Here is a 25,206-nt window from a genome sequence, read left to right on the forward strand (position 1 = left end):
AGTGCCGCTATCATGTTAAATGTATCTCAGCTTGTAGAAATGTAATTATTTGAATTTTCAACTGTTTTCACTAAAACATTTCTGAAGAAAGAAAAATCACCTCTCTTCCCTATACAAATATTTGTGTGGGATACTGTCTCACTACAACATAAAGTCTTAAGAAAGTAACTTGATAATGTATGCATAAATTGTATTTCCTTTTTTTCTACTAGTTGCAACTGTACCAGCTTAAAACCACTTTGCTATAGTGCAATTCAGGTAGGTAACATCATCTTTTTTTTTTTTTTATGTTATAGCAAACAATGTTGAATTTTCAAGTAATAATTAGCATACAGAACAGGAAACTTCTAAAAATTAACTTCATAACCTATAAATTAGTTGTTTATAAAAGCTCCTCTGAACTACCAGAGCGCACTGGATAGATGCTTGCTGAAAAACATTAAATTAAAAGAGGTATTACAAAGAACAAATATAATACAACTTCTCCATTCTTATCTAAATAAAACACAAGATTTAGCTACATACAGTTCCAGAGAGCACATCATGAGGGCAGCAGTTGAGAAGGTGGCTCTTGCACACTCTGTCATCACTGAATTTGATTCGCTGACGGGTTGTGTCACCTGCAATATAGAAATCAGCACATCCAGGTTAGAAATCTGGGGAAGCCAAACATGTTCTGCAGATTACATGCAAAGCATTAACATTGCCCTGTCACATAGTGAAGGTCTATGGAAACTAGAACTTAAACCACTGTATGCTGCTTTGCCAAATAACACCAAAACCACAAATACGTGTTTTAATGCTCTATAATGCCATTTAACAATCCTCTCACACTTCCCCTTCAAATATGCAGCGTGAAAAGTGCTTGAAACAAGAAAGAGAGCATTAGCTTAAAAACACTTTGCTATAACAGCATTTGTTAAATGAGCTATATAATATTCTATTCAGATTTTGCATGAAATACTGATGTATTTGTATGCAACAATTAGCATATAAAAGCAGCCTCATAAACACAAAATTATACACACTGAGTCTTCACCGAATCCCACCTGATACTCATTTTATGATTTTGCTCTTGGATGCAATGCACCCTCTTACTTCTGATGAGAGTAGCATAAAGAGTTGGCAGAAGAACGATTTTAAATGCTTACAAACCTGAAAAGAGTCAAACATATGGACATAGCCTACATGCAAAATTATTTTACAGATGTTTGCATATCTCTCTATCATAAGCCATATTTTTTTTCTTTTCTACATGCTGCTTGTTGGGCTGGGAACATCTTAATTATATCTTCGGCATCGCAGGCTGTGGTTCCTGCATCAGCAGAAGCATCAACTGAGGTCCAATTGCAAGTTTAAATAACCCCATCTTGGAGCAAGACCTAAAGTCTTCAGAACAAAGTAACCAGCTGGTATTTTGGGGATGAGGGCGGGAATATGTTTTCCTTTGAGTCATAACATAATTGTCAGTAGTTGAGATTCAGAAGAGAGATCACTGCTATGGCTCTCTTGTTGTTAAGACACAGGCGTGATAAAACACCTTAATCTCTCTCGGGATGTATCTATTAATTTTTTAAAACATAACAACTTGTTAAGATCTCTGATCACTGAAAACCTACTGGTGAATTACTGAAGCAAAGAGGGCTGCTGGGGGAAAAAAAAAAAAAAAGACATAAAATGATTTCAGATAGCAGCCTTTTCCATTTCATCAAATATTTTAAAGAGTGTAGATATATTTTGTAGTTATTAAAGTTTTTTTTATGGCTTCATGACCTGAAAGGCTGAGAATTTTGAATCTATTAAACAATTCAGGATGCCAAATTCATTACTGAGGTAACTACAACAGAGGGGAATAAATAAAAAGCCCGTGTCTTATCAGTCAAGCCTTTCTTACTATTATGTAATCAGATTTTTATATATCAGTTCTATGCATAGGATGCTAATATATAACATTTTCAGATGGGCCAAGTTTCAGATTATTAAGCAAAAAAGTTTCCAGAATCACCACATGCTTAATTTGCCTGCGGGATACAACAGTTAAAACCTGTAACCCACAGGCTAAAGACAGCTTCAAAGCAGTTCAACAATAGGTTTTCTAGAGGGTGACCTTAGTGCTCAGTTATACTTACACTACTAAAAAATTTAGACCAATCCCTTTATAATCATGCCTCCTACCGCAGTAAAAAGTTTTGAGTTTGGCTTTTCTTTTTTTGCTTTTTAGGAGGTGGATCCGTATTTTTTTTAAACACGTAATTGCGTTTGTTCCACATTCATTAACACATCTGAAAAGTTATTGATAACTCACGGCTCGGCGAATGCGGGGCCTTTCTGACACTCCCTTGCAGATTGATGTAGGCAGGCAAAGATACATTGAACCTTTATAAATAAAACAAGGGGCCAGATTGTTCAGTTTGTATAGAATAATAGACTCTGCCAGCAATTTTAACACAGCATCTAGAAATACATGTTGACTGTAAAGATTCTTCTATATAAAGACACATGAACAAAATCAAGAAAAGTATTTTAAAAAATACAGCTGATGGCCTAACAGCACTAACCTATCAGGAGTCAAGGATTTATCAAGACCAGAAAATTGCTGAAAGACTCATGATTCCATAGGTAAAGTTGGCAAGTAGTATTTTCACAGACGTTACCTCAACATCTAGATGTAGCTTTTTTCATACCTCTACCACAACTAGGAACTGATGCTACAGCTGCAGTACAGTCTTTTTTCATTTAAGTGGCTAGCATGATAATCACAATTATCAAACTGAGATAAGACCACATAGGAAAAATTAAAAAAAAAAAAAAAAAAGTAGCAGAAACTGATCAATGACAGCCTCAAGAACATGTTCCACATTTACATTTTAAAAGTTTATTGTTTCTGCACTGTGCCTTCAGTCTAGTATTTAAGAGACTTTCAGAAGGCTCCCATACACAGAACATTCAGGTATTTACCTTTTCCTTCCTATGAAAGGCAGTTTCATACATTTGCATTTCTTTTTAATCTCTGCTGTTTCAGAAGGAAAGGTCGATCAAAATGGTAAGGTGTCCTATAACTATGTCCCAACAATGACTGAATTTTGTGTCCCTCTGGCAGCTCATTCACAAGTCTGATAGCCTCAGAAGAAAATGCTTTTATTTCTTCATGAATTTTGTGAGCTCCAATACCCCTAAATAGTGCAGACCTCTTGGTAAAAACAGAAAACACATTCTGCTGCTGACCTACAGATCAATCATCTTGAGTAGGTGATGACCTGGGGTCTACACAGGCTGCTGCGGGGGGAGGACGGAATGAAACCTACGGATCCACTATACACCTGACATTCAGCCTACAGCAAAAGAGACTTTTGCAGATGCCTTCTAAGAATTAAAATAACATGAATAGATGCGTTCTTAAGCCAAGGACTTCACCATTATGTCAGATAACCAAGATGCTACTTCTCTTTGTCAAACCGTACTTACGTTGATACACTCTTTGTATTGGCAATCAATCAGGTGAATGCTAAACAATGTTTAAGAGTATTAAAAAAAAAAAAAGGCTTTATATATTCTGTAAGAAGAAAACAATATATCTAGGTACCAAGTAGCTGCAGTCATCTAAGTTTTAGAAGTATCCTTAAACATTTATAAAGGGGACACTACCACTGACGTTTCAGACCTTATTACAAGTTCTATTTTAATAGGTAAATAATTAAATTAGCTCAGAATAGCAACTTATTTAACCCTCCCTCTGAAGAACAGCAGAGTATTCAACTACTTGATCTTTAGGACTCATGCTCATGAAAGAAATCAAAGTAATTTAGCAGGGCACTGCAGGAGTCAACATCTATTACTATAAGCCATCCCTGTGTTTCCAATTAGATTTTCTCCATTAAAAAAAAAAACCACCATATGATTGATAAAATTTATATGGAGATGCAGAAAAAATGGCTTAGATTCTCCTCAAGATGCAGCAGCTTTAGTTTTACTTAAAAGTACCTGGCCCAAACCACATTTCTGTAAGAGTTGACTTTCCAGATGAATGGAGAACTTTGAAACAAGAGTTGAAAACATTCAAGAAAAAAAGCCAAACATCAAGGAAATTTCTACACCTGCACATCTCATATCCTTCATAAGCATAAGGAAACAGCATACTAGAGGCACAAAATTAAAGAGATGACAGCAGTAATGTAAACTTTCTAAAGAAAGTTTTCTAGTTTGTATTAAACATACCGACTACAGAAGTAACATCAATGCTCAAGACCAGTGCATACTACTGACCAAGGAACATCCAAAGGTTAAGTTCACAATGTGCATTTGTACTATACAATTCACTTTGAAATCCCAAGTCTAAACCACCAAAAGCCTCCACAATGTCATTCCTGTTCAGTATATTTTAATCGCAAACCAGGAGAATGAACACTTACGTCTCAACAATACTCAGCATTATAACATGCTTATAACAATGATTTATTTGATCCAGCATCTCTTACTATTCTGATGTATCCTAATACACTACAAACAACAATCCCAGTGCACTGATGAGAATTACCCTTTATAATCCAACTGTAACCTCTAATCCAAACTAATGGTGCAATCCACGCAAAGACAATGATGTGCATTTTCATTATCATGCTTTTGACTTCCTGCATTAAGCTACATCAACCAAAAGCGGTTAGCTTTCCCCTCAAATTTTTGAAGCACGAGTCCCAACGTGTTGGCAAGGGACTCTGAAAGCTTTACTCATGAAGAGCTACTAACTGGGTGGAATATCAGGTTAAAGAATGCATATCAAATTTCATCAGCAAAGCAAGCCCTGTATAACAAGTATTCAACATCATTATTTAATTGAGGCTTATGCAGTCACAGAAGATCCTGTTCCTGCTACACACCGAACAGGCAGCTTACTCTGATATTCTTGTCACTAACACTGGACGCATCTTTACCACAACACCTTTAGAACAATACACTTCTAAGCAGGATTGCTTCTGGTTTACACTATGACTGAATTAATACTTGTGAATGGAGAATATAATGAAACCATTTTTAGCTAATGCATTACGAGTAGAAAAATATAGGAATGATTTTCTATGAGGTATGAATATGCCCATTTGCTTCTTCATAAATGCCATTTCATATGGTGTCCCAAATCCAGAGTAGAAGAATTCCTCGAGTCCTTCACCATTCCCCTCGTTTTTAAGGGCTGAAGTACCAGAACTTTATAACGAAGCCAGCAAACACACACAATTCACTAAACACCATGATCGTTGTTCTTAAAGCCTTCTGATCACTCCTGATTGACAAATAAAGAATCTTTTCATGGAGTTTATGTGTTGCTACTACTTTCAGATTTCTGAGCTGGTATCAATTCAAAATTTTGGGTAGGCTTCACAGAGATTCGCATATACAAGATACTTTTTTCTGCCTTTACTTTGCTGCTGACCCATATTTGAAAGAAGAGCTCTCAGAGGAGGCTCTTGACGCCCTAACCTGGCTCTCAGCCTGAGGCTACCCAAATGGCTAGCAGTCATTCCTAGGCTAGCATACCTTCCACCTCCAAGTGTAAAGCAAAGTGGAAAACAAAATCTATGTACCCTGAAAATACCAACCTCAACCCACCACCAATCCTTAAGTACACAGAGAACTCTTCAATAATCCCATATGGAAATGAAGAAATGAAAAAATGGGTTTCAAGTTCTAGATTATGCCTCTGTTACCATATAAAGTGTGTCACCAAACACAGGATGACTAAGATAAGCACAGGGGTGTCACTTCAACCCCTCCCAGACAAGGAGGACAGAAAAGTCACACGTTAGTAACCACTACCCAGGATAACTGAATTGGCTAGTGTAAAACAGAAGAACTGCTTAAGGCGTGAATAGATGCAAAAAAGATAAAGATGATCTAGAACAAGAAAAGTGCTTTGCTAGTAACAGCTAAAGAACTGAGTTAAGGACTCCAAACACAGTAGCTCAGCTCAAAAAGCTAGCAGGTGGAGCCAAAGAGGTGCTGATTGACACTTCTTACATATGGGTTCTGTATATCTAAAGGCTCCAAAGATTTTTCTGCTAGTCACATAGCATAATATTTGTTAGGATGCTTGGGAGAACACTTTTATGACCACCTGTAAGGCTCAGAAGCATGCACAAATTTACTTGTCTCTTAAGAAGAATCTAATTAACTTTGCTAGTTTTTCATATTTCTAGACTATAACCTAATTTTTATGTAGTGACAATTATTAAACCCCCACCCCCCCCATTTCTCTGCAACAGTTAAGTCTTAGCAGTTTCAAGACGTTGTGTTGTTCCAGGGCCATTCAGATCTGCTCGGTGCCTGCACGACTATCAGAAATAATGATCCTGCTCCACCCTCTGCTTCTAACCGATTCCTCACACTGACTCTAGCACCAGTGCAAGGCAGAGGGGGTAACTGACCTGGCAGAAAAATGAACCAGTGGAGCAAGGTAAGCTGATTTAAGATAAAATAGGATCTTTACAATCAGGCCTTTTAAAGAAAACTTGGCAATCTTTGCTCATTTCAGCTATATACTGGGGAAAAAAAAAAAAATCCTGGGACACTAATGTCAATTGTTAACATTTCACTCCATTTGTAAATGACTCGATTCATTTAAAACAGGTATGATCCTATTTGTAAGGATCACTCCGGTTTTCTAGAGAATAGGGATGGCAAAACCTGACTTTACCTAAGCATACTATTAAAAAAATATTTAATCAATTTTACAGTTGAAAAATAATATTAAAAAAAAAAAAAAATCACACTTTTCCATCAGCTTATTCCTAATACTTCCGAGTGACAAGTTCCCACAGCTCTGGTCATCAGCAGTAAATTCAACTTGAACTAACCTTTTAACTACTGACACATGTAATAAAAAGTCCTTTAGTTTAACCGCTAACAGTAAAAAAAACAGTATGAAGAAGACATTTGTATGTAAGTACATAAGATTAGCACCTGGTCCTCAGCACTCCTCATTCCTCAGTATTTGGGAAACCCACAATATGTATTCAGTAGTTTCTATTTAAGCCTCTCTATTTAAGTATGTCAGGTTAGCAGTACTCGGAATGACATACTTCAAAGAAGATTTTTTTTTCAAGCTGCAGTCATGGCTATATTAATTTAGTCCAGCTTTTTACTACATCAAAATATAAGCCACTTTTTTTTTGGCATGGTCCACATCCAACCCAGTTTTCCACTTCTTGTCAGAGAAGCACACAAGAGAAGTTTAAGTTGGGTATACTTAAGGTATTTTAAAAAAAAAAAACAACCACTTTTTTTTAAAAATAATGTGCTTTTCCAGGTGTGTAACAGAACCACACCTGCCACTTACAGAATGATTTCATTGTACTGCCATTAACAATACAACTGCTTTTTAGATATCCCAGATGAATTCTAAGAACTGCAACTCACTGGAAACTCCCGAAGAGCATCTGCCAAGTCCCTTCTGTTTCACTTCTCTGTCAGGTGTCTGTCACACGAGCAAAGGCAAGCACGGAGCAGCAGGGCACTGGGCTGGGCAGCTGGCAAGAGGCTGCCTGAACATTGCATCCTGGCAGGTACCAGGCAGCAGTTTATCACACATTGAGCGATGCTGTGTGACTGCAAGTGCCTCTATCCCACTGCCAAAATTCAGACGAGGGAGGAAGCAGGTTGCCAAAGCAAGTCACAAAGCTCTTGGTTCTCCCTGCCCGCAAGCACAGGGCCCTCCAGGAAAGGATACAGCAAGGGGTAGGCCCGGAGCTGCATACCTAGTTCTACACAGTCACACGTCGGGCAACTCTGTTTGAAATGAGAAGGGTCCTTACTAACACAGTGTATTTTTCACAAATATTCTTACAGCTCAGTGGGTATTTTCTGAATCAGTTTGACCAATACAGAACTGTGCTGTCTAGGTGTTCTCCGACCTTAACAGTAAATCCATAAAAACATTTAATAACTGCATCCTCTGAGCTTCTCCATTCTGGCCCCAGGAACACCAGTTATAAATGAGTGTGCACAAAGTTCCACAAATTACAGCCTACAGCTCGTCTCCTAAAAACACGTTTGGCCATCTCATTGTGGGATTTTCAAAACGATTTTCAGAGCGTGTCCTTGTTCGCTACAAATGATACTATAAGCTCCAAAAAAGTAGCATAGGCTACATATTCAGGCACCACCATTGGCTTCGAATTTACCTCCGAGTTTGTTCTATTCCCACTGAAGAGATCAAATGTTTGATCTGCCTTTTCTAATATAGGTAAAAATTTTAAACTTGCACATTCTAGGCTCCTCCAAAAAAACCCAACCAACCTAAAAAAAACCCAAAAAAACCCCAAAACAAAAAAAACACAACACCCCGCCCAAACCCCCTACAACCCACCCAAAACAAAACAAAACCCCCCAAACTGTGTAAAGTATAAAATTCTGTTAATCAGGGAATTAAAAAGCACTTTAATGATTCTGATAATTCACCCAAGAAAGATTATTCTTTTAGAAACATTTTAAACTATTGTGTTGCCAGGCAGAGCAAAATCAAAGGCAATGGGGACAAGTGGTAAAATGAGAGCTACAATCTACCAGGAAATGAAAAAATGGCCACATTCTAATGAAAAGCTGTGATTTGCATGTTACTAGAAATAAAGTATTTGTCAAAGGTGATAGGAACATCAAAAACCAAATTACCCCAAACCCCACTACTCTCAAGGTCAGGAATATTTTGATGACCTTGAGCCTGGCCTTGAATTTAATAAGTACCAGCTCTTCAAAAAAGGCATGATTTTCAATCCTTGTGCACACTTTGGTTTAAATAACGCTCCACTGGATTTCTTTTTTTTTTTTTTTTTTTTTAAACCAGAATGGTGTTACACCAAGATCCTCAATTCCCCACTTCATCCAATAATGGAAGCCAATCTTGCAAACAATTTTTTCTCCTTATCCTTCCCCATCCTGCCAATTTCATTTAAATACTTCCTCTCCAGACAGTTAGTTTCTAAGGAGTTCAGCCCATGCGGTTTCGGAATTACAGGGCTGGTGGAAGGGAGGAATACAATTATCAATAAAATAACTGCTTTCTCACAAAGCTAAAGGAAATCTAGTCTGAAATTGCTTTTCCTGGTTTAGGTCTTAGTCACAGCATTTTTAAGCAGCTGTCACAGGTAAACCACCCTCTTCTCCCAGCACCCAATAGAAAATACATTCATAAGTTGGAAAAGCCCCCGCCCCCCCCCCGCTTCTTTAAACTTTCTCTGTAGTCTTAGGTAGCTCTGAGACAGCGATCTAACTGCCAACACTAGGAAGACTTGAGTTTCATGAGCACAAAGTTACTTTGCCAAGCAGTTAAGACACACGCAGCCACAACAGGAAGTATTCGAAAATCTTCTGGGGCAAGATGAAAACACCCTAAATCAGATCCTGCATGATGACTACTCACTAACCAGCCTTGCTCTGGAAGGCAATCTCTGCAGAACAGTAATATTCCAATGAGATTATCACGCCCCTGTTTAAAACAGCTACAAGCACTTAGCAGAAAGCATTCATGATATACTGTGTACGTGAAAACTAGTTACATCTATTTAAAATTCTAGATTATACTAAAAAAACCTATATTGCTAAATGTAATCACATTACTCCAGTATCAACAGATGGCTGGCACATACAAGGTACACCCCAGTTCATACATCCTACTCGGTCCATGGGAAAACAGGTAACCATTAACCCAGCATGAGGCTTCAACAAACATGTAACACATCTGCAAGAGCGAGTACAACATGCAGAACACTGAAATAGTCTCTTAACTGCTGTCTACATTCAGGTGTAGTATTCTCTTTTTTATAAATAAAATACTACACAGCGTTAACAGGAACTGCTCTTTTCTAGCAGCCCCCAAACTATCTGGATGTATGGGTGACTGCCAGTTCAAACTTTCACACTGACTGCGATGCACCCTGACAAAAATTCTGAGAAGCTTTACACGGCGATAATCTTCAGTTCACTATGTGACCTCAGAGTGATATGAAACCTGCCCGTACACCTAGTATCTCCCTCTCGGGATTACTACCTCTAGACGTTAAGCTTTCAGTTAGACGTTTGGGGCTTGCTCGTTTTTAAAACAATTCGCCCGCCTGGGTTAACTGCACTCCGTCTTTCAGAAAGCAGCAGCCATACCCACCTGCTGACTGAAATGATGGTTTGGGTCAGGCTTTAGACAAAACTACAATAATGCAAAAAAAGCCCCTGCTCTACGGAGGCGGCTGCTGGTTTGGGGGCACTTTGGGCTTTGCTCCCCCCCCACAACCCGAACCTAGCAAACCGCTGTCTCCCGCACAGTGGAGCCGCGCGGAAAGCTGCGCGGGCGCATCTTGACCGGCGCGGTTCGGCAGCGAGCAGCGAGCACGGCGGGGAGCGGGCCTCGGACAGCAGCCGAAACGGCCGCACGGCCTCCCGCTGCCCGCGGAACAGCTGGCGCCGGCAGCGCCGCGGGTGGGGGGGATGGGGGGACGGCGCACGGCTCCCCCGAGTCCCGGGGGCGGCAGCGCCGAAGGCCCCCGCCCCGCCGCCGACCTCCGGCCTCGGCAGGCCCGGCCCAGCCCCGCGGAGGGGGGGTGGGGGGGGTGGGGCAGGGAGCGGTCCCCAGGCCTGCCAATCAACGGCGAAGGGCCCGGCGGCCTGCCCGGTACCGCCGCGACCTCGAGGTCTTCGGCGGCTCCGCCTCCCCACCTCCCCCCCCTCGGCCGGGGGGCACTTACCGTCCCGGGACGTGCCCATGAGCTGGTCCAGCATGGCGCGCATCTGGGCCTGCGCCGACATCTTGAGCGCGCGAGGGGCCGGCCCGGCCGAGTCACGCCGACAGCGGCCTACAAGGCCCAAGGCCCGGCGCGGCGCTCGGCCCTCCCCCTCGCGTCACTGGCGGGCCCGCGCCGACCCGCTCTCCCGACGCCGCGGGGGGGAGGGGGGTGGAGAAGCGGGCGCTGCCTCTGGTGCCGCCGGTGGAAGGCGGAGCGGGAAGGCGGAGCGGGAAGCCGGCCGTGGTGGTGGTGGTGGTGCCGCCGCCGCCTCTCCTCGCCTCTCCTCTCCCCTCCCCCCTCCGCTCCTCCCGCTTCCTCTCACGCCTGCCACGCGCGCGCGCCAGCAGTAACGGAAACCCGCGCGCACGCGCCCTGGGGCCCCCTCGTCCGCTCCGTGACGCCAGCGCGGACGGGCCGTGACACCCGCTGATTGGCCGCAGCGCGCGTTTTTCGGCCGGTGACGCACCGCGCAGCGAGGTTCCTGATTGGGTCGCCGGGCTGGCCCCCTGGGGCGCGCTGATTGGCCGGACGGCCCCGCGTAGCCGCTGTGACATCTCGCTCTCCGGGTCGGCAGCCGGCGGGGGAAGGCGGGCAGCGCCCGGTGCGGCGGGTCCGTCCCTCTCTGAGGACAGATCCCAGCGGAGCGGCCCCGCGACGGTTGGTTCTAACGTGCCAGAGCACGTGGCTGAGCGGGAGCCCACGGGGAGCGAGAGGGCAGCCCGGGCTGTGCGGCGGGAGCGAGTTCCTAAAGGCGCGGGCGGGCCTCGGCATCGGGGGAGGGGGGAACGGGCCCGCGCGGCCGAGCCCCCGCTGAGGGAATAGGCTTCAACACAGTTTCCGTCGTTTGGCGGCCGCCCGGCGCCGTTTTGATGGCTCCAGCTGTCCAGCGCTGTTAGAGTTGCATCGGTGAGAAGAGCTGCCGTAACACCCGCTTTGCAGAGAACCGCCCTTAAAGCCGAAGTTACGTGTTGCAGCTAACTCAGCTCACGGAGCACCAAGATCCAGTCTGGGAAAAAAATACATTCACCGTTTCGATCTCCTAACGCCTGCGTTTTGTGACTATCCCCTTCTTCGCCGCCGTGTTGCCATCTAGTGCCGAGGAGCCGTCGATGACTGTCGCAAGGATCGGTTTTAGCTGTCCACAGCCGGGGGGTCACGTTCAACTTTTAAGGTTAACGTAATACGGGAGAGAAAAGGCAACGTGAAAAGCCGTTAAAAAAACTCTACAACTTTCCGCAATTATCTGGATTTCACAAGGGAAGACGCTAGGCTCAAACAGGAGTCCTCTGGAACAGGTGTAGGAAAAGATTCCCCTACCCAGTGCTCCTCAGCCATTCAGAACACGTCCTGGCTGTGTTTTCTTTAACGTAGACATTTCCATTTGTAAGTCATTACGTTACTTTGGATTGAAGGGGACATAACTGGAAGCGATAGAGATACAGGCTGAAATTTTCCCTATGGAGTCATTTTAGCTGTTATTCGTACCCACGCAGTACAACCTTTAACTGTTGGTAGTCTTTTTAAAGAGCAGAGATTGCTTTTTCCATCTATTTCTGGCCAAATTTCAGCTTTTCTTCCAGAACTGGCTTCAGTGAGCCATTTATTTTTCTTCTGGGGTAATACACCACAGACTTCAGATGGAGCAAAACTTTAGTCCATCTGGAAAGTACACTGCATTGTGCAGCGGCTGCGTTAAATAACTCAGAACAACAAATGCGTCACGGCCATTCTTGGGGTATGGTGACTTCCCGTAACTTTTATCTACTGAGCTGCAAATAGGTGGGTACTTTCGCACCTGTGATATCAACACTTTTCAAAAAAACCACCACTGTTTAACTAGTGAGACACTGCAGGAATTGCAAACTAGATTTTTGGTGTACAGAACCTTAAAAATTGTAGTTCACGTTTCCTTACCTTACCTAAATAGCCCAAATCTCCCCAGCTTTAAGGATCTATTTTGCCTAGCCACTATGCTTTGGCGATTAAACTATCCCCAAGCTTTAATTGCAGAGGAAGGAAAATATATACATTTAGATGAAGAAAATCTATTTGGAGTGCTTTTCTGACAGAATACTTTGTTTTCCCTCGTAGTAAAAAAAACCCAAGCACTTTTGCTAGCCTTGCTTATAGGTCTTCCCCCACATAAACAAGCCTCACATTATTTAGATGTTATAAAGTCATCCTTATTATGGATTTCTTATGTATCTTGCATATAATTCAGCCCTCTTCTGAGAAAAGGGCAGCAACGATTCAAGCCAGTATTTCTTTTCTTATAAAAAGAAACTTGCTGTTCCAGATTGCAAGACAAGCAAGAAAACAGCAGCTTGGTATGTGTATCTAGTGTAACTGGCAGTCATCAGTTCACCGCCTAGTGAAGTTTTTCTGAGATTCGCAGTGTATAAGAGCAGCACAGGAAGCCTACGGTCGCAGACGACCGCTCAGAGACACTGAGAAATACTACTTAATTCATTAGTAATTCAAAGTAGTATTTGTCTCTGAATCGTTACCACGAGCTCACCGCCATGGAAAACCCGGAATCTTCAAGATGAAGGAGGTTTGTGCTACTGCAGTGCTTGCCAGAATCCACTAATGTTCCAAAGAAAGCACCTTCACTCTTGGGAGAGCAGAAAATCCCCCCCAGGCAGAAGGTGGCTGGCAAAACCTACAGTAAGGGCAAATTCTCTTTCCTACAGATTGGGGGGGAGGGGGAACCAACAACCCATGCAACTCCTTAGACAAAACAGTTTAGCAGTGAAGGCTGTCACGTTTTTCCACTACAAACAGCCTTTCTCTCATTGTGTGGAGGCTGCCTGTCACACCGCAGGTTCAGATTGAAAGGGTAGGTCTGGTACGCTTGATAAACCGAGAGGGGGATTCTCAGTTATGGCTCTTGCGACCTGCGACCGACAGAGAACACAAGCTAGAAAACCCAGGCCGTTTCGGTACTTCTAGGATATTTATTCAGGCATAGATGGGTACCACAGCAGGGGCACCTCAGCCCTTCCCTCCCGGCTGCTGAGGCAACCTGAAGCCCACCAGGCCGGCGACCTCCTCGGGCGAGCGCTCCCCTTTGCCGTGGTACTCCTGGTGAAGGGCCCCGTGCTCCCGGACGCTGCGGAGCAGGCAGAGGTAGGTGGCAGCCTGGAAGTGCAGCTCCTGCTGGGCCCGGCACAGCTTCTCGCTGGTGACCTGCGGAGCGGAGGGAACAAGCCCGGGACGCTTCACCTCCCGCGCCGGGCTGCGCGGCCGCGGGCAGGGGCGCCCCCGTCTCGCCTCCCCGGGGGCGGCAGGAGGAGGCGGGCGGTAGGGGCTGCGGGGAGCCCGCCCGTACCCGGTGGGCGCGGAAGGCTGCGACGACGTGCTGGTAGGCCGGCGTGTCGCGGTAGGGGCGGCTCGCCCGGCCGCCGGCGTGGCGAAGCTCGCGCAAGAGCCCGCGCAAGGTCCGCAGCGGTGAGCCCAGAGCCGCCATCTTACACTCCTCCCGGCCCCGCCGACCAATCGAGCGCCGCCGCATCGCCCCGACGGCCAATAAGGAAGCGGCCGGCGCGCGCCGGCTTCAACCTCGGCCGGGGGGGGCGCGGAGGAGACGCGAGCTATCGAGCGCCGAGGCGAACGATCGCCTTCTCCTAACCATCACCGCCCATCCCCCCGCCTCGTGCAGTCAGTGGAGGCCACGTGCCGAAGGTCGAGCGCCGAGGCGAGGCCGTCCCGAGGCGCGTGCGCGCCCCGCGCCCCCCTCCCTCCCTGGGCCGTTGGGTTGGGGGAGGAGCGGCCCGCGCGCGCGTGGGGTCTGGGCAGGGGCCGAAGGTAGCGGGGTGGGATGGCGGGAGGCACCCGAGGGGCCCGTATCCCCCCCCACCGCCCCGAGCAGCCCACGCGTGCTTCTGGGGTCTCCGGTCTTAAAACGCTCTACAGGTCGTTAGAACCAACGGGGGACGCTCAGACATCCGAGGCAGGCCGCAGCTCGCGCTCTGGAAAGCCAGCGCGGTTTGACCGTTGTAGAGGTGGTGCGCGGTGAGTCGGCCCGGCTCGGGCGGAAGAAAGAAAGGAGAGAAGAGAGAGAAAAAAGAAAAGAGGGGGAGAAGAAAAGAAAAAAAAAAAAAAAAAAAAAAGCCCACCCCAGATGGGACTCGAACCCACAATCCCTGGCTTAGGAGGCCAATGCCTTATCCATTAGGCCACTGGGGCTACCGCGAAAGCGGTGTCTCTCTGTCATTACTTCTCTCCTGTCCCCGCCCCTCTTCTATGGCGGGCGTTGAAGGCCGCTGAGTGGGCAGAGCCTCCGCGCGCGCGGCTCGCGGACCGGAAGACGGCTGCCGCTTAGCCCGCTGGGAGCGCGGGGTGGGACTGTCGCTGGAGATGGCGGCAGTCCGGCCTGGGAGCCGGGGAGGGAGGTGGCGGGTTTCCCTCAGCTCGTACAGCAAGGCCGGGACGCCAGACTTTGCCTTGGAATGACAAACGGAGAATGGAGGAGTTCCCTCCTGTACTAATCCTCCGAGAGTTTTAAAATACTGCTCCTTGCGCGTAGTATCTCCCTTGCCTTTGTGGTTGCCCCGACTGAAGAAAGCTACCACCCCCCCACCCCACCACAACAATGAAAAACCCAACAAAAAGGCCTAAGTGACAACAATTCAAGTGAAACCTTTTTACACCGTTATTTTTGTGAGAAATCACAGAGACAGCTAGTATGTACATTCCTCTTTATTTAATACAGCACAGACACATGACAAAAAAAAAGTACACTCATGAAAAAAAGCCTGTCGCAGTTAGGGACAGGGAACAGTTACGCCAAGTTGAGTAAGGCTCTTACGGCAGAACAGGGGTCTGCTGGCAAGGTTGGATCCCAGAGCAAAGTCTGCTGCCAAAAAACATCTTTGCACTCCATTCAGGAAAGCAGAAAAAAAAAGGGCAAGTCCCTCTCGGAACAGGCGGAGGTGGCATCATCTGCAAGGTTTGCAGGATACAAACCCTGTAACTGTGTTTGGAGCAAAGCACTGGTAAAATGAGAAATGCTCTCCAGCTGTTCTTGCAGAGGGCCAATAGTCCTGACCTCTGAAAACATCCGACTTCTCAGGGATAGCAAACCTGAGTATCTGGAAGGAGTGAACACATAAAGCAGTCACACAGAAGAGAGTTAAAATTAGTCTCCTTGCTAGGGCTCTGCTAGCCCCAACTGGGAAGGCGCGGGGGAACAAACCCGCTTCCCAACTAACAAAAGACTTAACAGCCATTAAGCTGACCAGAACAATACACACATTTGGAACTGATGCGGGCTTTTGTGGCAGCAGCTTCTTCCTTTTCCTGCTTCCGTTCAGGATGGAAATTAAGCAGGCACCAGTTCCTCCAGCAAAGAGCCTTACACACTTTTAAAAAATTAAAATAGAAAAAAGGGAGACAGGTGTATTTACAAAAATCCATGGCTGGTACAGTACATCATTTTTAAGACACACTAAATGCTACAATCTTTCAGGTCCTGAGATTATTACAAAAAACCCCAACAACTCAAAACTTGCGTTCAGGTTCAGTTTTATAAGGAGAGAGGAATGAAATCACACATTTAAAACACAGTATCCCTTGAAGTTATTGGAACACACCTCCCTAGAAATCCAAATGAAAGTGGTGCTAACTACCCGAATGTAGCTGCATTTGGTTGTTCAGGCTTGCTGTCACAAGAGGGGAGCATTTCACAGGGGAGTTTCTCTGGAGAGCTCATCAGGTAAGCACACAGCTGTTAGGATCCTCTCTCCATCACTAAGCCCTATGATCCGAAATACACGAGTATTAAAAGGTGGAAGATGACCTTCTACAAATTCATGCTGGACTGAGTAAAGCATCACAGGAATCACCAACTCAAACAGGTTTGCCATCTCGTAGTAACTGTGCATTCCTTTGTTTGAAGCTGAGGAATGCAAAGAATTCTAGCTGAGATTTAACATTCATTTATAACAAAACACATGGCCAGCTGTTTGTTCTGAGCTACCTAGTGAAAGGCAGGAAAACACTCCATACATCTGTTTCTCAGCCTTTGTCTTGGGGATCACAGCAAGTCAGGTAGAGTTAAGCTGGCTATATCCAAACTTGCTCTTATATATATATATATATATACATACATATATATATACACACACACACACACACACTAAAAGTGACACTAAACAAAGGATACTGAGGCCAAACCTCTGTTGAGGGAATGATCCCCACTACCATTAGCCATGCAGGCAGGTAGTTGGATGTTCTGTTCCTGACTGAGCCTCTTTATCTGGCAGAACTAAAGGGAATTGCGCCCACACCTATTTTGTGTTTTGTTTTTTTTTTTTTTCCAATGAAATATTCTGAACATAGTGCTTTTGTATCATCAGAGGTTATCATCACAGATGCCCCTTTATTATAAGCACCTGACTTTAAGCTAGAGAATGCCAACATTTTAAGGATTACTCATGAAATGCTTCTAACCCTCAGTAAAAGAAGACTACAAGAGACAAATCACATAACAAGGGTACTAGTTTAACTGCTAAAATATAACACTGCTCAGTAGACTTTTGGGGGTAAAAAGCAGTAGTTAATTTTGTAAGTTTTTTAAACAGTAGTCCAAAAATAAAATTTCTCCATTGACTTCCAGTATGGATCTTGAGAACTATGCAAGAACATGGTACTAACTGCTACATGATGGGATCACCGGCAATAAAACACACACTACAGTTCTCACCTCAGAGCTAAATTGTTATTTGTAGTTACATACAACAAGACTAAAAGATCACTGAGCAATACCTGGGGATCACTATTTACCTTTTATTTGAAGATCCAGCTACTGTGTAGCTGATAACTCCCCTTGTTTAGAAGCAACTTCATTTAAGTGAAAAATTGATTTAATTCACTTCTGATACTGGAAGGAAACCTGGGATGTCTCATTAGTTTCTCCCCAAATCCAATCTGTACATTAAAAAACATTGCTGTGGCTTCTTAAACCAATTTTGAGAGCTGAATATTCTAAAAAACTCTCAGACTAAAACCTGTCACAAGAGGTGATTTTAGCTTCCCTCTCGAAGCAACTTCATGACACTTGACACTAGGTGTTGCACCAGTGAAAGGGTTTCTTTTGTAAAATACAAATTACTTTCTTCACATTAGCAAAAAAGACTTCTGGAGTACAGACATTCAAAAAATATTCCATTTTCTTTGGGTAAAACTTCAACATGTGTTAAGAGGGGTAGCTGGGGGAAGGAATGCATGTAACACTGAAACACGTAAATACTTATCTGCATAGTTGACATTAGTGACTATTAATCAAACTAAGGCCTTATCTGGAAAAAGCTGAGAACACAAGAAAGTTTCTTCCCCCACTCCCCAGGTGAAATCTGCTAAGTCTCAAAGAAGCTCTGGCTGCCTCAGCAGCTACTCAAGTTTGGCGTACGATGGTATTTCCTGACTCGTTTTGGTTGATTCTCTCCCTCCCTTTTTCTCTTGGTACTAGACAATAACAAACATAACTATCTGTTGATAAAATACATCTGCACACACTGCTGGGCAAAAACAAAACCGAGAACCAACAAACCCTTAGTATTGAGCATGACAGGAGTCAAACATAGTGTATACTGCTTGCTTTGAATTACTTCACCATGAAGAAAAACTTAGTAGTTAATGGTTATTATTTAAGCAGGAGATGATGGCAAGGGAAGAGACTGAAATTCACTTCTAGATACAAAACATGTATTCTTCTTTTTTCCAGAGGTGCTCTGTAGAATTATAGCTGTCAAAAATGGCTACAAAATACAGACCTATATCTATGACTACTGATGAGATTAGCACAGTTTTATTTACGAGAAGTGTGCAAAAACAGCTGTAGGGAATCTTTGTACTTCCCCAGTTTCGGGCCAGTTCCAGGCCATGCCGATTTCTCAGCGTAACTCATAGCAGCAGCAGGGCTTTCTATGGCCCCAAAAGGCTATTACAGCAGCAAGAGATCACCAGGTCATAGAAAAAGGATGATGAAGCCACACCAGAAGTTTCCACAAAGCAAGCATTCCCCTACATAACGGTTATCTTTCCAGTGGCCCAGTGAGCATACTTCTAGCTGCTTATTTTGGCAGTGATTTCTTAAGCAGTAGACAGACATAGATTTTCAAAACAGCTACATTTGTTAAAAAAGACTGCAACAGTCAACCATCATCACCAGCTGTAGATTCCCCATCTCACAGATCAGCCTAGTATAAAGATCATGTGTGCCCAAAATGAATTAAACAGCAACATAAGATCCAGGATAGCTCAGTTTACTGCCACAGGCAGATGTGGCAAACTCCACTGAAGTAACTTCACTGATGCACCTAAGGCAGATTAAGAAGCACCCTCACTATCGCTCCAACTGGCTGAGCTGCCAGCAATAGTCCTCTCTTTGACTGGCACCATTAGATCAGTAGAGGAAATCCGCCTATGGCCTAGTTTACATAAACAGGTTCACTCAAACGTGCGAAGAGAAGCCAAGAACTGAGATAGCAGTTAGGCTATTCTCTGCTGCAGGAATATACTGTATTTGGTATCTTATTTTCTGCTCTCTAGATCAGTTCACCTATGAAGGACTCTTCATTCCATTCCCATTCTGGAAAGTAAAATGTTTCCTTTTCATACTGCAACTCAAAATTAGCTCTTCCCCAGGGGAAGCACATCACAGAACTAGCACAGTCTAGCAATGCATATGTATGTTACCTTAAGTTTAGCACTCGATCAACAAATTTATTGCTAATTTCAGGTATGCATGTTTGTAATAATCATAAGTTAGTTAGATCCTCAGCACAGAATTGTTAAAAATCACTAGATGATCTACTGCAGATTGCTAATTTTGTCAGAGAACGAGGAAACAAGCACAGACACTATTATGAGGGTTCACTTGCAGCTAACAATATAATGAACAGCAAGTTCATGGGTTAAGAGAACAAACCATTAATGAAATCTCAATAAACTGAGAAAAAGTACAACTAGAAAAGTACTTCATGGTGAATGCTTTAGGCAGCATGTGAAGTGTAGCTAGGTTTAACATCAATTAGCAGCTGCACTCCTACAGGTTTTACCAAATTCCTTCTTACAAATGATGCATGGTAGAAGTGACAGCTTTGGTGAATGTGAGAATCCTTGCAATAACTGGTGTCAAGCAGATGTGACTAACCACACACACAATTCCTTGCAATTCATCTCAGCTCAAACTTGTTGCAAGCTGTTATTTTAACCTTCTTTCCCCCCACCTCCTTGGGGTTGTCAGCCACACGTCTTTGCCTCAGACTCAGTAATTGTGTGAAGTGGTCCAGTATTCGATAAGGTTGCCAGACAGGGCCCATAACGTTTTACTCGTGACCTAATTAAGATCCAAATTTATAACCTTTAGAGAAAAATGCAAGAAGTTTCATTCCCGTTAGCCACTTCCTTTCTCTCATGCACATTTATGCACACTCACACACACACTCTTTTATTGTACTGCCATCTTTGCACAGGTGTTCACCTTTTAAGTGTTTAACAGAGCCAGCAGAATGTAGGAGGATGAACAGGTTTCTCAGGAATATTGCTGTATATGTGTGTGTGTGCACATGTGTGAGTGTGAGAGAGAAAGAAGACGCACACAGAACCAACACCATGGTACAGCAGCTATGAAGTTACACATTACACACTTTTTTTTTCTTTACAAAAGGGAAAAAATAGTATAACAGCATAAAGCCATATTGGCAAGCTTAAGGTTTTCCTCCAAAATGCCTTCCAGCACTTCAGGATCTCTGAGAACAGTTTAAAGAGGGTAGGGAAATAAAATAAAAAAAAAAAAGGCACTTAAACAAAGGACAAAGGCCTGAATCAAGTCAGTCATGGAGGGTAACAGCCGTTTCACCAGAGCTAGGACCAATTCAAAATCTACCAACCTTTTTTAATTTCTATAAAATTAAAATTGCATAAAGTGTTAATTAATCAATCATTTACGTACTGCTTTCACCTTCTGGTTCATTTTATGGAAAAAACAAAACAAAACAACCAAACCCAAACAAAAAGCAAGTGTCCCTTTAATGATTTCTCCCTCCCCACCCACCCCAATTGAACAAAAGATGAAAGTTAGGTGTGGAAGGAAGCCTTCCACAGCTTGGCTTGGCTGCAGGTTTTCCCTGCAATGCCATCTTCAAAAAAATCCAAAACAAAAGCAGAAGAGGGACCACTGTGCCTTCACCAATTCACTCAAAAAAACACAAAACAAAAACCAATGAAAAAAAAACCCAAACCAACCCAAACACCCCAACACTTCTAATCCATCTGTGGGCAAAAACTACTCAAAAGAAAACAAAAAAACCTGTAAACTAGATTAAGATTTGCTAATAAATACAGCCAAAAGTTCATTTTATGAATGTAGCAGCAAATGTGATAAAAGTTAGTTGGAGTCCAAGATGACTCCCAGAGGGTTAATGGTTCACACAACTGATGGCAGCTTGGGAGAGTTGCAGGTTTTCTCTGTTTTCATGTCCTCAAGGGTCTTGCACCAAGTGGAGAAGGAGTGTGGAGGAAGGGTCAGGTGATGGGACTGTGGGAAGGAAGCAGGCTCTTGGCACCTGTCCCACCCACAAATATGTGCATCAGACAACTTTGATCGGATTCAAACAAGAAGCAGAACCCAGGTAATTAAAAGTTACTTCTGATTAGCAGAAAACAGATGTGAAACCCACAGCATCCACACTTGTGACTTAGTTGATCAGTATTAGTCATGTATCTCAAATCAACAGAGAAGGCTGGACAAAGTGATTTAGGCCATTTGCATCTTGGAGTGGGAGAACACTGCAGTTACAGTTCAAGGTATCAGGAAACCTTGCAGCCTGTTTTTCATCTAGCCTGCCGCCTTTCTTTGCAAGTGTCTCCAAAGGATTTAAAATAGCTAACACGACTTTTGGGACTTTGGATCATGTAGCAGAAAATATTACCCAGACGGTTTTAACATCTAAAACCTGTGTTTGAAATTATTGCTTGCATTTGTTTGGGGCTTTCAGTGAGCTTGACATGTTAGCTCACCTACAGTCCCCAAACCAAGTTCAGCCCTGCTGCCTGGAAAAGACAGCTCTACTTGGCTTTCTTATTGCTTGTGAATACTGAGGGTTATTTAGTATGTACAACTACAGTTTATTTATTAACAAAGGCCCTTAAAAAGTAGTAAAAACTTGGGGGGAAAATGTCTTTAGAAGAGCTGCTGTGCAGAAAATAGTAAAACATTTACCTAATTTTGCATTTGGACGTTGCAGAAATCTTTCACTTCCCCATCCTGTTTACGCTACCTGCAAAGGTCTCTGGGAGCCACGCTATTATTTCCTTTGATTTGGCCTTGCTAGGTTTTACCAGGAGAATAGGGAACAGGGAATGCAAACCCTTGCATCGCTATTTGCTGATTCCAAAGAAGCTCAGGAGCATAATGACCAAAACCAGTTACCCTTTGGGGGGCTGTTTGAACTGGCTTCACAAACAATGTATGGTCATCTTTATTCTCATCATTCTACTACCTATTTCCACAGTAACTATTAGTTTACTTGTTTCCCAAGACTGAGAAGCTCAGTAGGCCACACAGACAGGACTACTCCTACCCTCCTTAAGATTTAGAGGATATTCCTCAACTGAAGATGAGGCATACTTCCAGGAAGAGAGGAATGTTGAAAGGAAATTTGTGCTGTAGTTATAAAGGGCTCCAAGCCTCCCAATCTAAAATTTCATTTAGTATGAAGACAAAAAGATGGCAATTTGAATGAGATGCCTTGATGAGGAAAAACATAGAAGAGGTAGAACTCTCTTAGGACAGGGTCTTTTAAATATATTGCTGCCTGATGGCTCACTGCTGCAACTCCCTTAGCTACGTGCATTGTTAAGAAGTACCAGGTTTGACACAGTTCAGAGATTTAGCATCCTGCCAGAACTGTTAGGCCTCAAAAAACAAGAGTCGTCTTTCTTCAACCCTTCCTGGAGAAAAGAGGAAAAAAAAAATTCAGGTAAAGCTTGCATTCTAAATAGTTTATGGTATTTTGACAGAATTTACACAGTATTAAGAATGCCAGAGTCTACGCAGCTTTATGTTTCAACTATAAATAACCTTGATGATGGAGATGCAAGCTTATCTAATCAACACACCACATACAAAACAGTAGCACTAGCTAAAAAGCTTTTAATTGGCAGATGCTGTGGAGTGAAATTAACGAACTAATGCATCTTATTTTAATTCAATCTGTCTTTCACAGAAGTGTTGTGCAAAAACATTTATTGCTGAGCTCAACCCAACATTTTTATACTAAATACACAATATATATTATTTTAAATTCACGTATATATATTTATATAAAATTAAAATGAGCTCTAAATAGAAAAGAAATTGTTGGCTGGTCTAAGAAAAATAAATCACATGTAAAAGAAACCTGAAAGCTATAAGTTAATCTAGCAAAAAACATTGAAGATTCATTATCCATGGGTAAAAGTCTCTCTGGAAGGTGTGAGATAACCAGTAGTCCCTGGTTCAATCTCAAATCAAACTACTGGAAAGACTAGCTACTAGGAGTTTCAGCATCTCTGATCAAAGGAATGTTTGGGGGTTGAAGGAGAAGAGCATCATACTATTTTATTTGCTCCTTTCTCCTATGACTTATTTCAGTTTCTGCCATTCTCACCTTTTATCTGACAGCGCAAGGGACTCAACAGCAAAGTTCTGTCCTAGTGTTGAAAGTGCAACATGTGCTGGATACTTCTAACCTTACAAATGAACCAGTCAATGTACTGCTATCCAAAAAAACCAAAAAAGCCAGCTTTGCAGTCTTGTGCTACCATGCAAGGAAGAGTTCAGGTCAGGAACTCCCCAGGCCAGCAGGGGCTGGAAATGCTGGAGACAACCCATTCAGCCCCCAGAAGAGAAGGCACCTCTGGTCACTTTTGAACGACTCCTCTTTGGCTAATGCCTGAAGTAGTATTAACCTGTATCCGGAATAGGTCACAATCAGCTTTAACTAGCATATCAGTATAACGCATGGCTTTTGGGAAGAGTTAGATGAAAGATGAGGAAGATGTAGAATGAGTAAAGAACTGGTTGTGTTTTATGAAAGACATGAATAGAACATTACTTAATTTCAGTAGCAGATAAGCACAAGGCAAAGAAAAAGAAAGTTCAACAAATGGAAGGACTGAAAAAAATCAGTGTGCCTTTAAAAAAAAAAGTGGGAACGAAATGCTAGTCTGACCAATAAAATGTGGGTTTCCTTTTCATGTAAATGGAAAAATTTCCATCTCCTTCCTCCCTTAAATAAGAATCTTTATATTAAAAAAAATATAAATCAAACAAGGAGCAAGGGATTTCCCAGTAGTCTGTGTCTCACATCTCAATGTACCAGGAGATCTGTTTTTGAAGACAACTCTCTAATGAGACTGCATACATCTGTAGGCTCCCTAAAGCCAAACAGCCTTGTAAAGCTGGAAAAATGCCCGTATCAGAAACTGCACTTGTGTAAGGGTTTAATTACAATGCAAAGTATCCCAGCACCACCTCTACTCTACATAACCTTTGGTCCACAACCATATAGTACACTCAGGACCTACACATAATCTTATACTGGGCACTTCAAGCACTAATGAAGTGGATGATTCCACCTTACACAACGGATGGAGAAACCTATTCTAGCTTCTCACACTTTCAACTCTTCATTGGACATCACCCAGAAAAAAAAAGTTTGTGCTGCTGTGGGTTTGACGATCAATTTCTTTTAAAAGCCAATCAGAGCAGATAAAAAAAAGCTTGTTTCTTTAGGCAAGATCAAACTATGACCAGTCTGCATGACCAGGAGGACCAGTCCTCCTTTTCCTTCTCTCTTTGATCAAGTATTGTTTTCTTTTTCTTCTTCCTCTCACCACAGTGCTTGGGATCAGAATATGTAAACATCGACAGAAACAGCAGCCCTGTGACAATAAGCACTTTCCCAACTGGGCAGATTCTGTCAGCCAACCAGAACTGCTTCAGCTCCCTTGCTTGTCTGGAAGTCACTGGTTTTTCCGCTGTAACTTAGCGTCCCCTTTACTTTGGCCTCCATCTGTAGTTTAGAAACAGGAAAAGAAAGGGAAGAATAAAAGCATGAGTGAACTTTTATTTTTATATCTTACAGCAAGAGACAGGAATTTGGCACGTTCAGCTTTAGCATCACCAAAAAGTAGGTTGTGTTTATAGGGTGGAAGGCTTTGCATCTTCTCTGTAGGTCATTTATTAGAAATAGCACTGTTGAAACCCGAGATATCAGGCTTCATACCAGAAGATACCATCTTTCTAAAGAGTAAGTAGCAACTTGGGCTACTGAAAAAAAACCCCTAAAAATCAAGTCTTTCTTTAGAAGCCTTTATATTTTAATAAAGCATTTTTAGTATTCAACCCATGGCACTCACTGTGACAAAAAATTAAGGTTGTACCAAAACTAGCCAA

The 25,206-nt window shown here is 43.2% G+C and overlaps 3 protein-coding genes and 1 non-coding gene across 9 annotated transcripts in view; all 4 read right to left on the reverse strand.

Annotated features, from left to right (window-relative positions):
* LUC7L2 (LUC7 like 2, pre-mRNA splicing factor) overlaps positions 1-10,997 on the reverse strand; it is a 32,807-nt gene extending 21,810 nt beyond the window's left edge. Inside the window, exons 1-2 of one of the 3 annotated variants that reach the window (XR_008233083.1) lie at positions 10,722-10,997; positions 526-620 (exon numbers count right to left, since the gene is read on the reverse strand). Coding sequence is in view for 1 of the 3 variants with exons in the window: in XM_052774362.1 (XP_052630322.1) it covers positions 526-620; positions 10,722-10,782 (156 nt within the window). In the remaining 2 variants the exon portion in view is untranslated. Of the gene's footprint in view, positions 1-525; positions 621-2,305; positions 2,377-10,721 lie in introns of those variants that run through there. The other 2 variants (XM_052774362.1, XM_052774363.1) reach the window with 2 other exon arrangements.
* Positions 10,998-13,697: 2,700 nt separating this feature from the next.
* FMC1 (formation of mitochondrial complex V assembly factor 1 homolog) lies at positions 13,698-14,300 on the reverse strand. The gene is made up of 2 exons (XM_052774364.1): positions 14,092-14,300; positions 13,698-13,949 (listed from the first exon to the last, which is right to left on the reverse strand). The coding sequence occupies exons 1-2, from the start codon at positions 14,272-14,274 to the stop codon at positions 13,755-13,757; spliced, it is 378 nt and encodes a 125-aa protein (XP_052630324.1). The 5' UTR covers positions 14,275-14,300; the 3' UTR covers positions 13,698-13,754.
* A 575-nt stretch (positions 14,301-14,875) lies between these two features.
* On the reverse strand, positions 14,876-14,948 carry TRNAR-CCU (transfer RNA arginine (anticodon CCU)). The gene has a single exon. It is a non-coding gene; the product is annotated as a tRNA-Arg (tRNA).
* A 495-nt stretch (positions 14,949-15,443) lies between these two features.
* The window catches only part of UBN2 (ubinuclein 2), a 57,730-nt gene continuing 47,967 nt past the window's right edge, over positions 15,444-25,206 (reverse strand). For 3 of the 4 annotated variants that reach the window (XM_052774584.1, XM_052774583.1, XM_052774585.1), the window contains one exon: positions 15,444-24,823. In XM_052774584.1, the coding sequence (XP_052630544.1) occupies positions 24,774-24,823 (50 nt within the window). In that variant the 3' untranslated portion in view covers positions 15,444-24,773. The remainder of the gene's footprint in view (positions 24,824-25,206) is intronic. The other variant, XR_008233128.1, reaches the window with a different exon arrangement.

This window comes from Harpia harpyja, chromosome 23, assembly GCF_026419915.1.
Source record: "Harpia harpyja isolate bHarHar1 chromosome 23, bHarHar1 primary haplotype, whole genome shotgun sequence".
Lineage (NCBI taxonomy): Eukaryota > Metazoa > Chordata > Aves > Accipitriformes > Accipitridae > Harpia > Harpia harpyja.

What these genes read in the sequence shown, in the direction of transcription:
- FMC1 (XM_052774364.1), bottom strand. Translation starts at nt 14,274, where the DNA reads ATGCGGCGGCGCTCGATTGGTCGGCGGGGCCGGGAGGAGTGTAAGATG. An exon ending in CAGCCTTCCGCGCCCACCGG is followed by an intron (nt 13,950 to 14,091) that starts GTACGGGCGGGC and finishes TCCGCTCCGCAG; the next exon opens with GTCACCAGCGAGAAGCTGTG.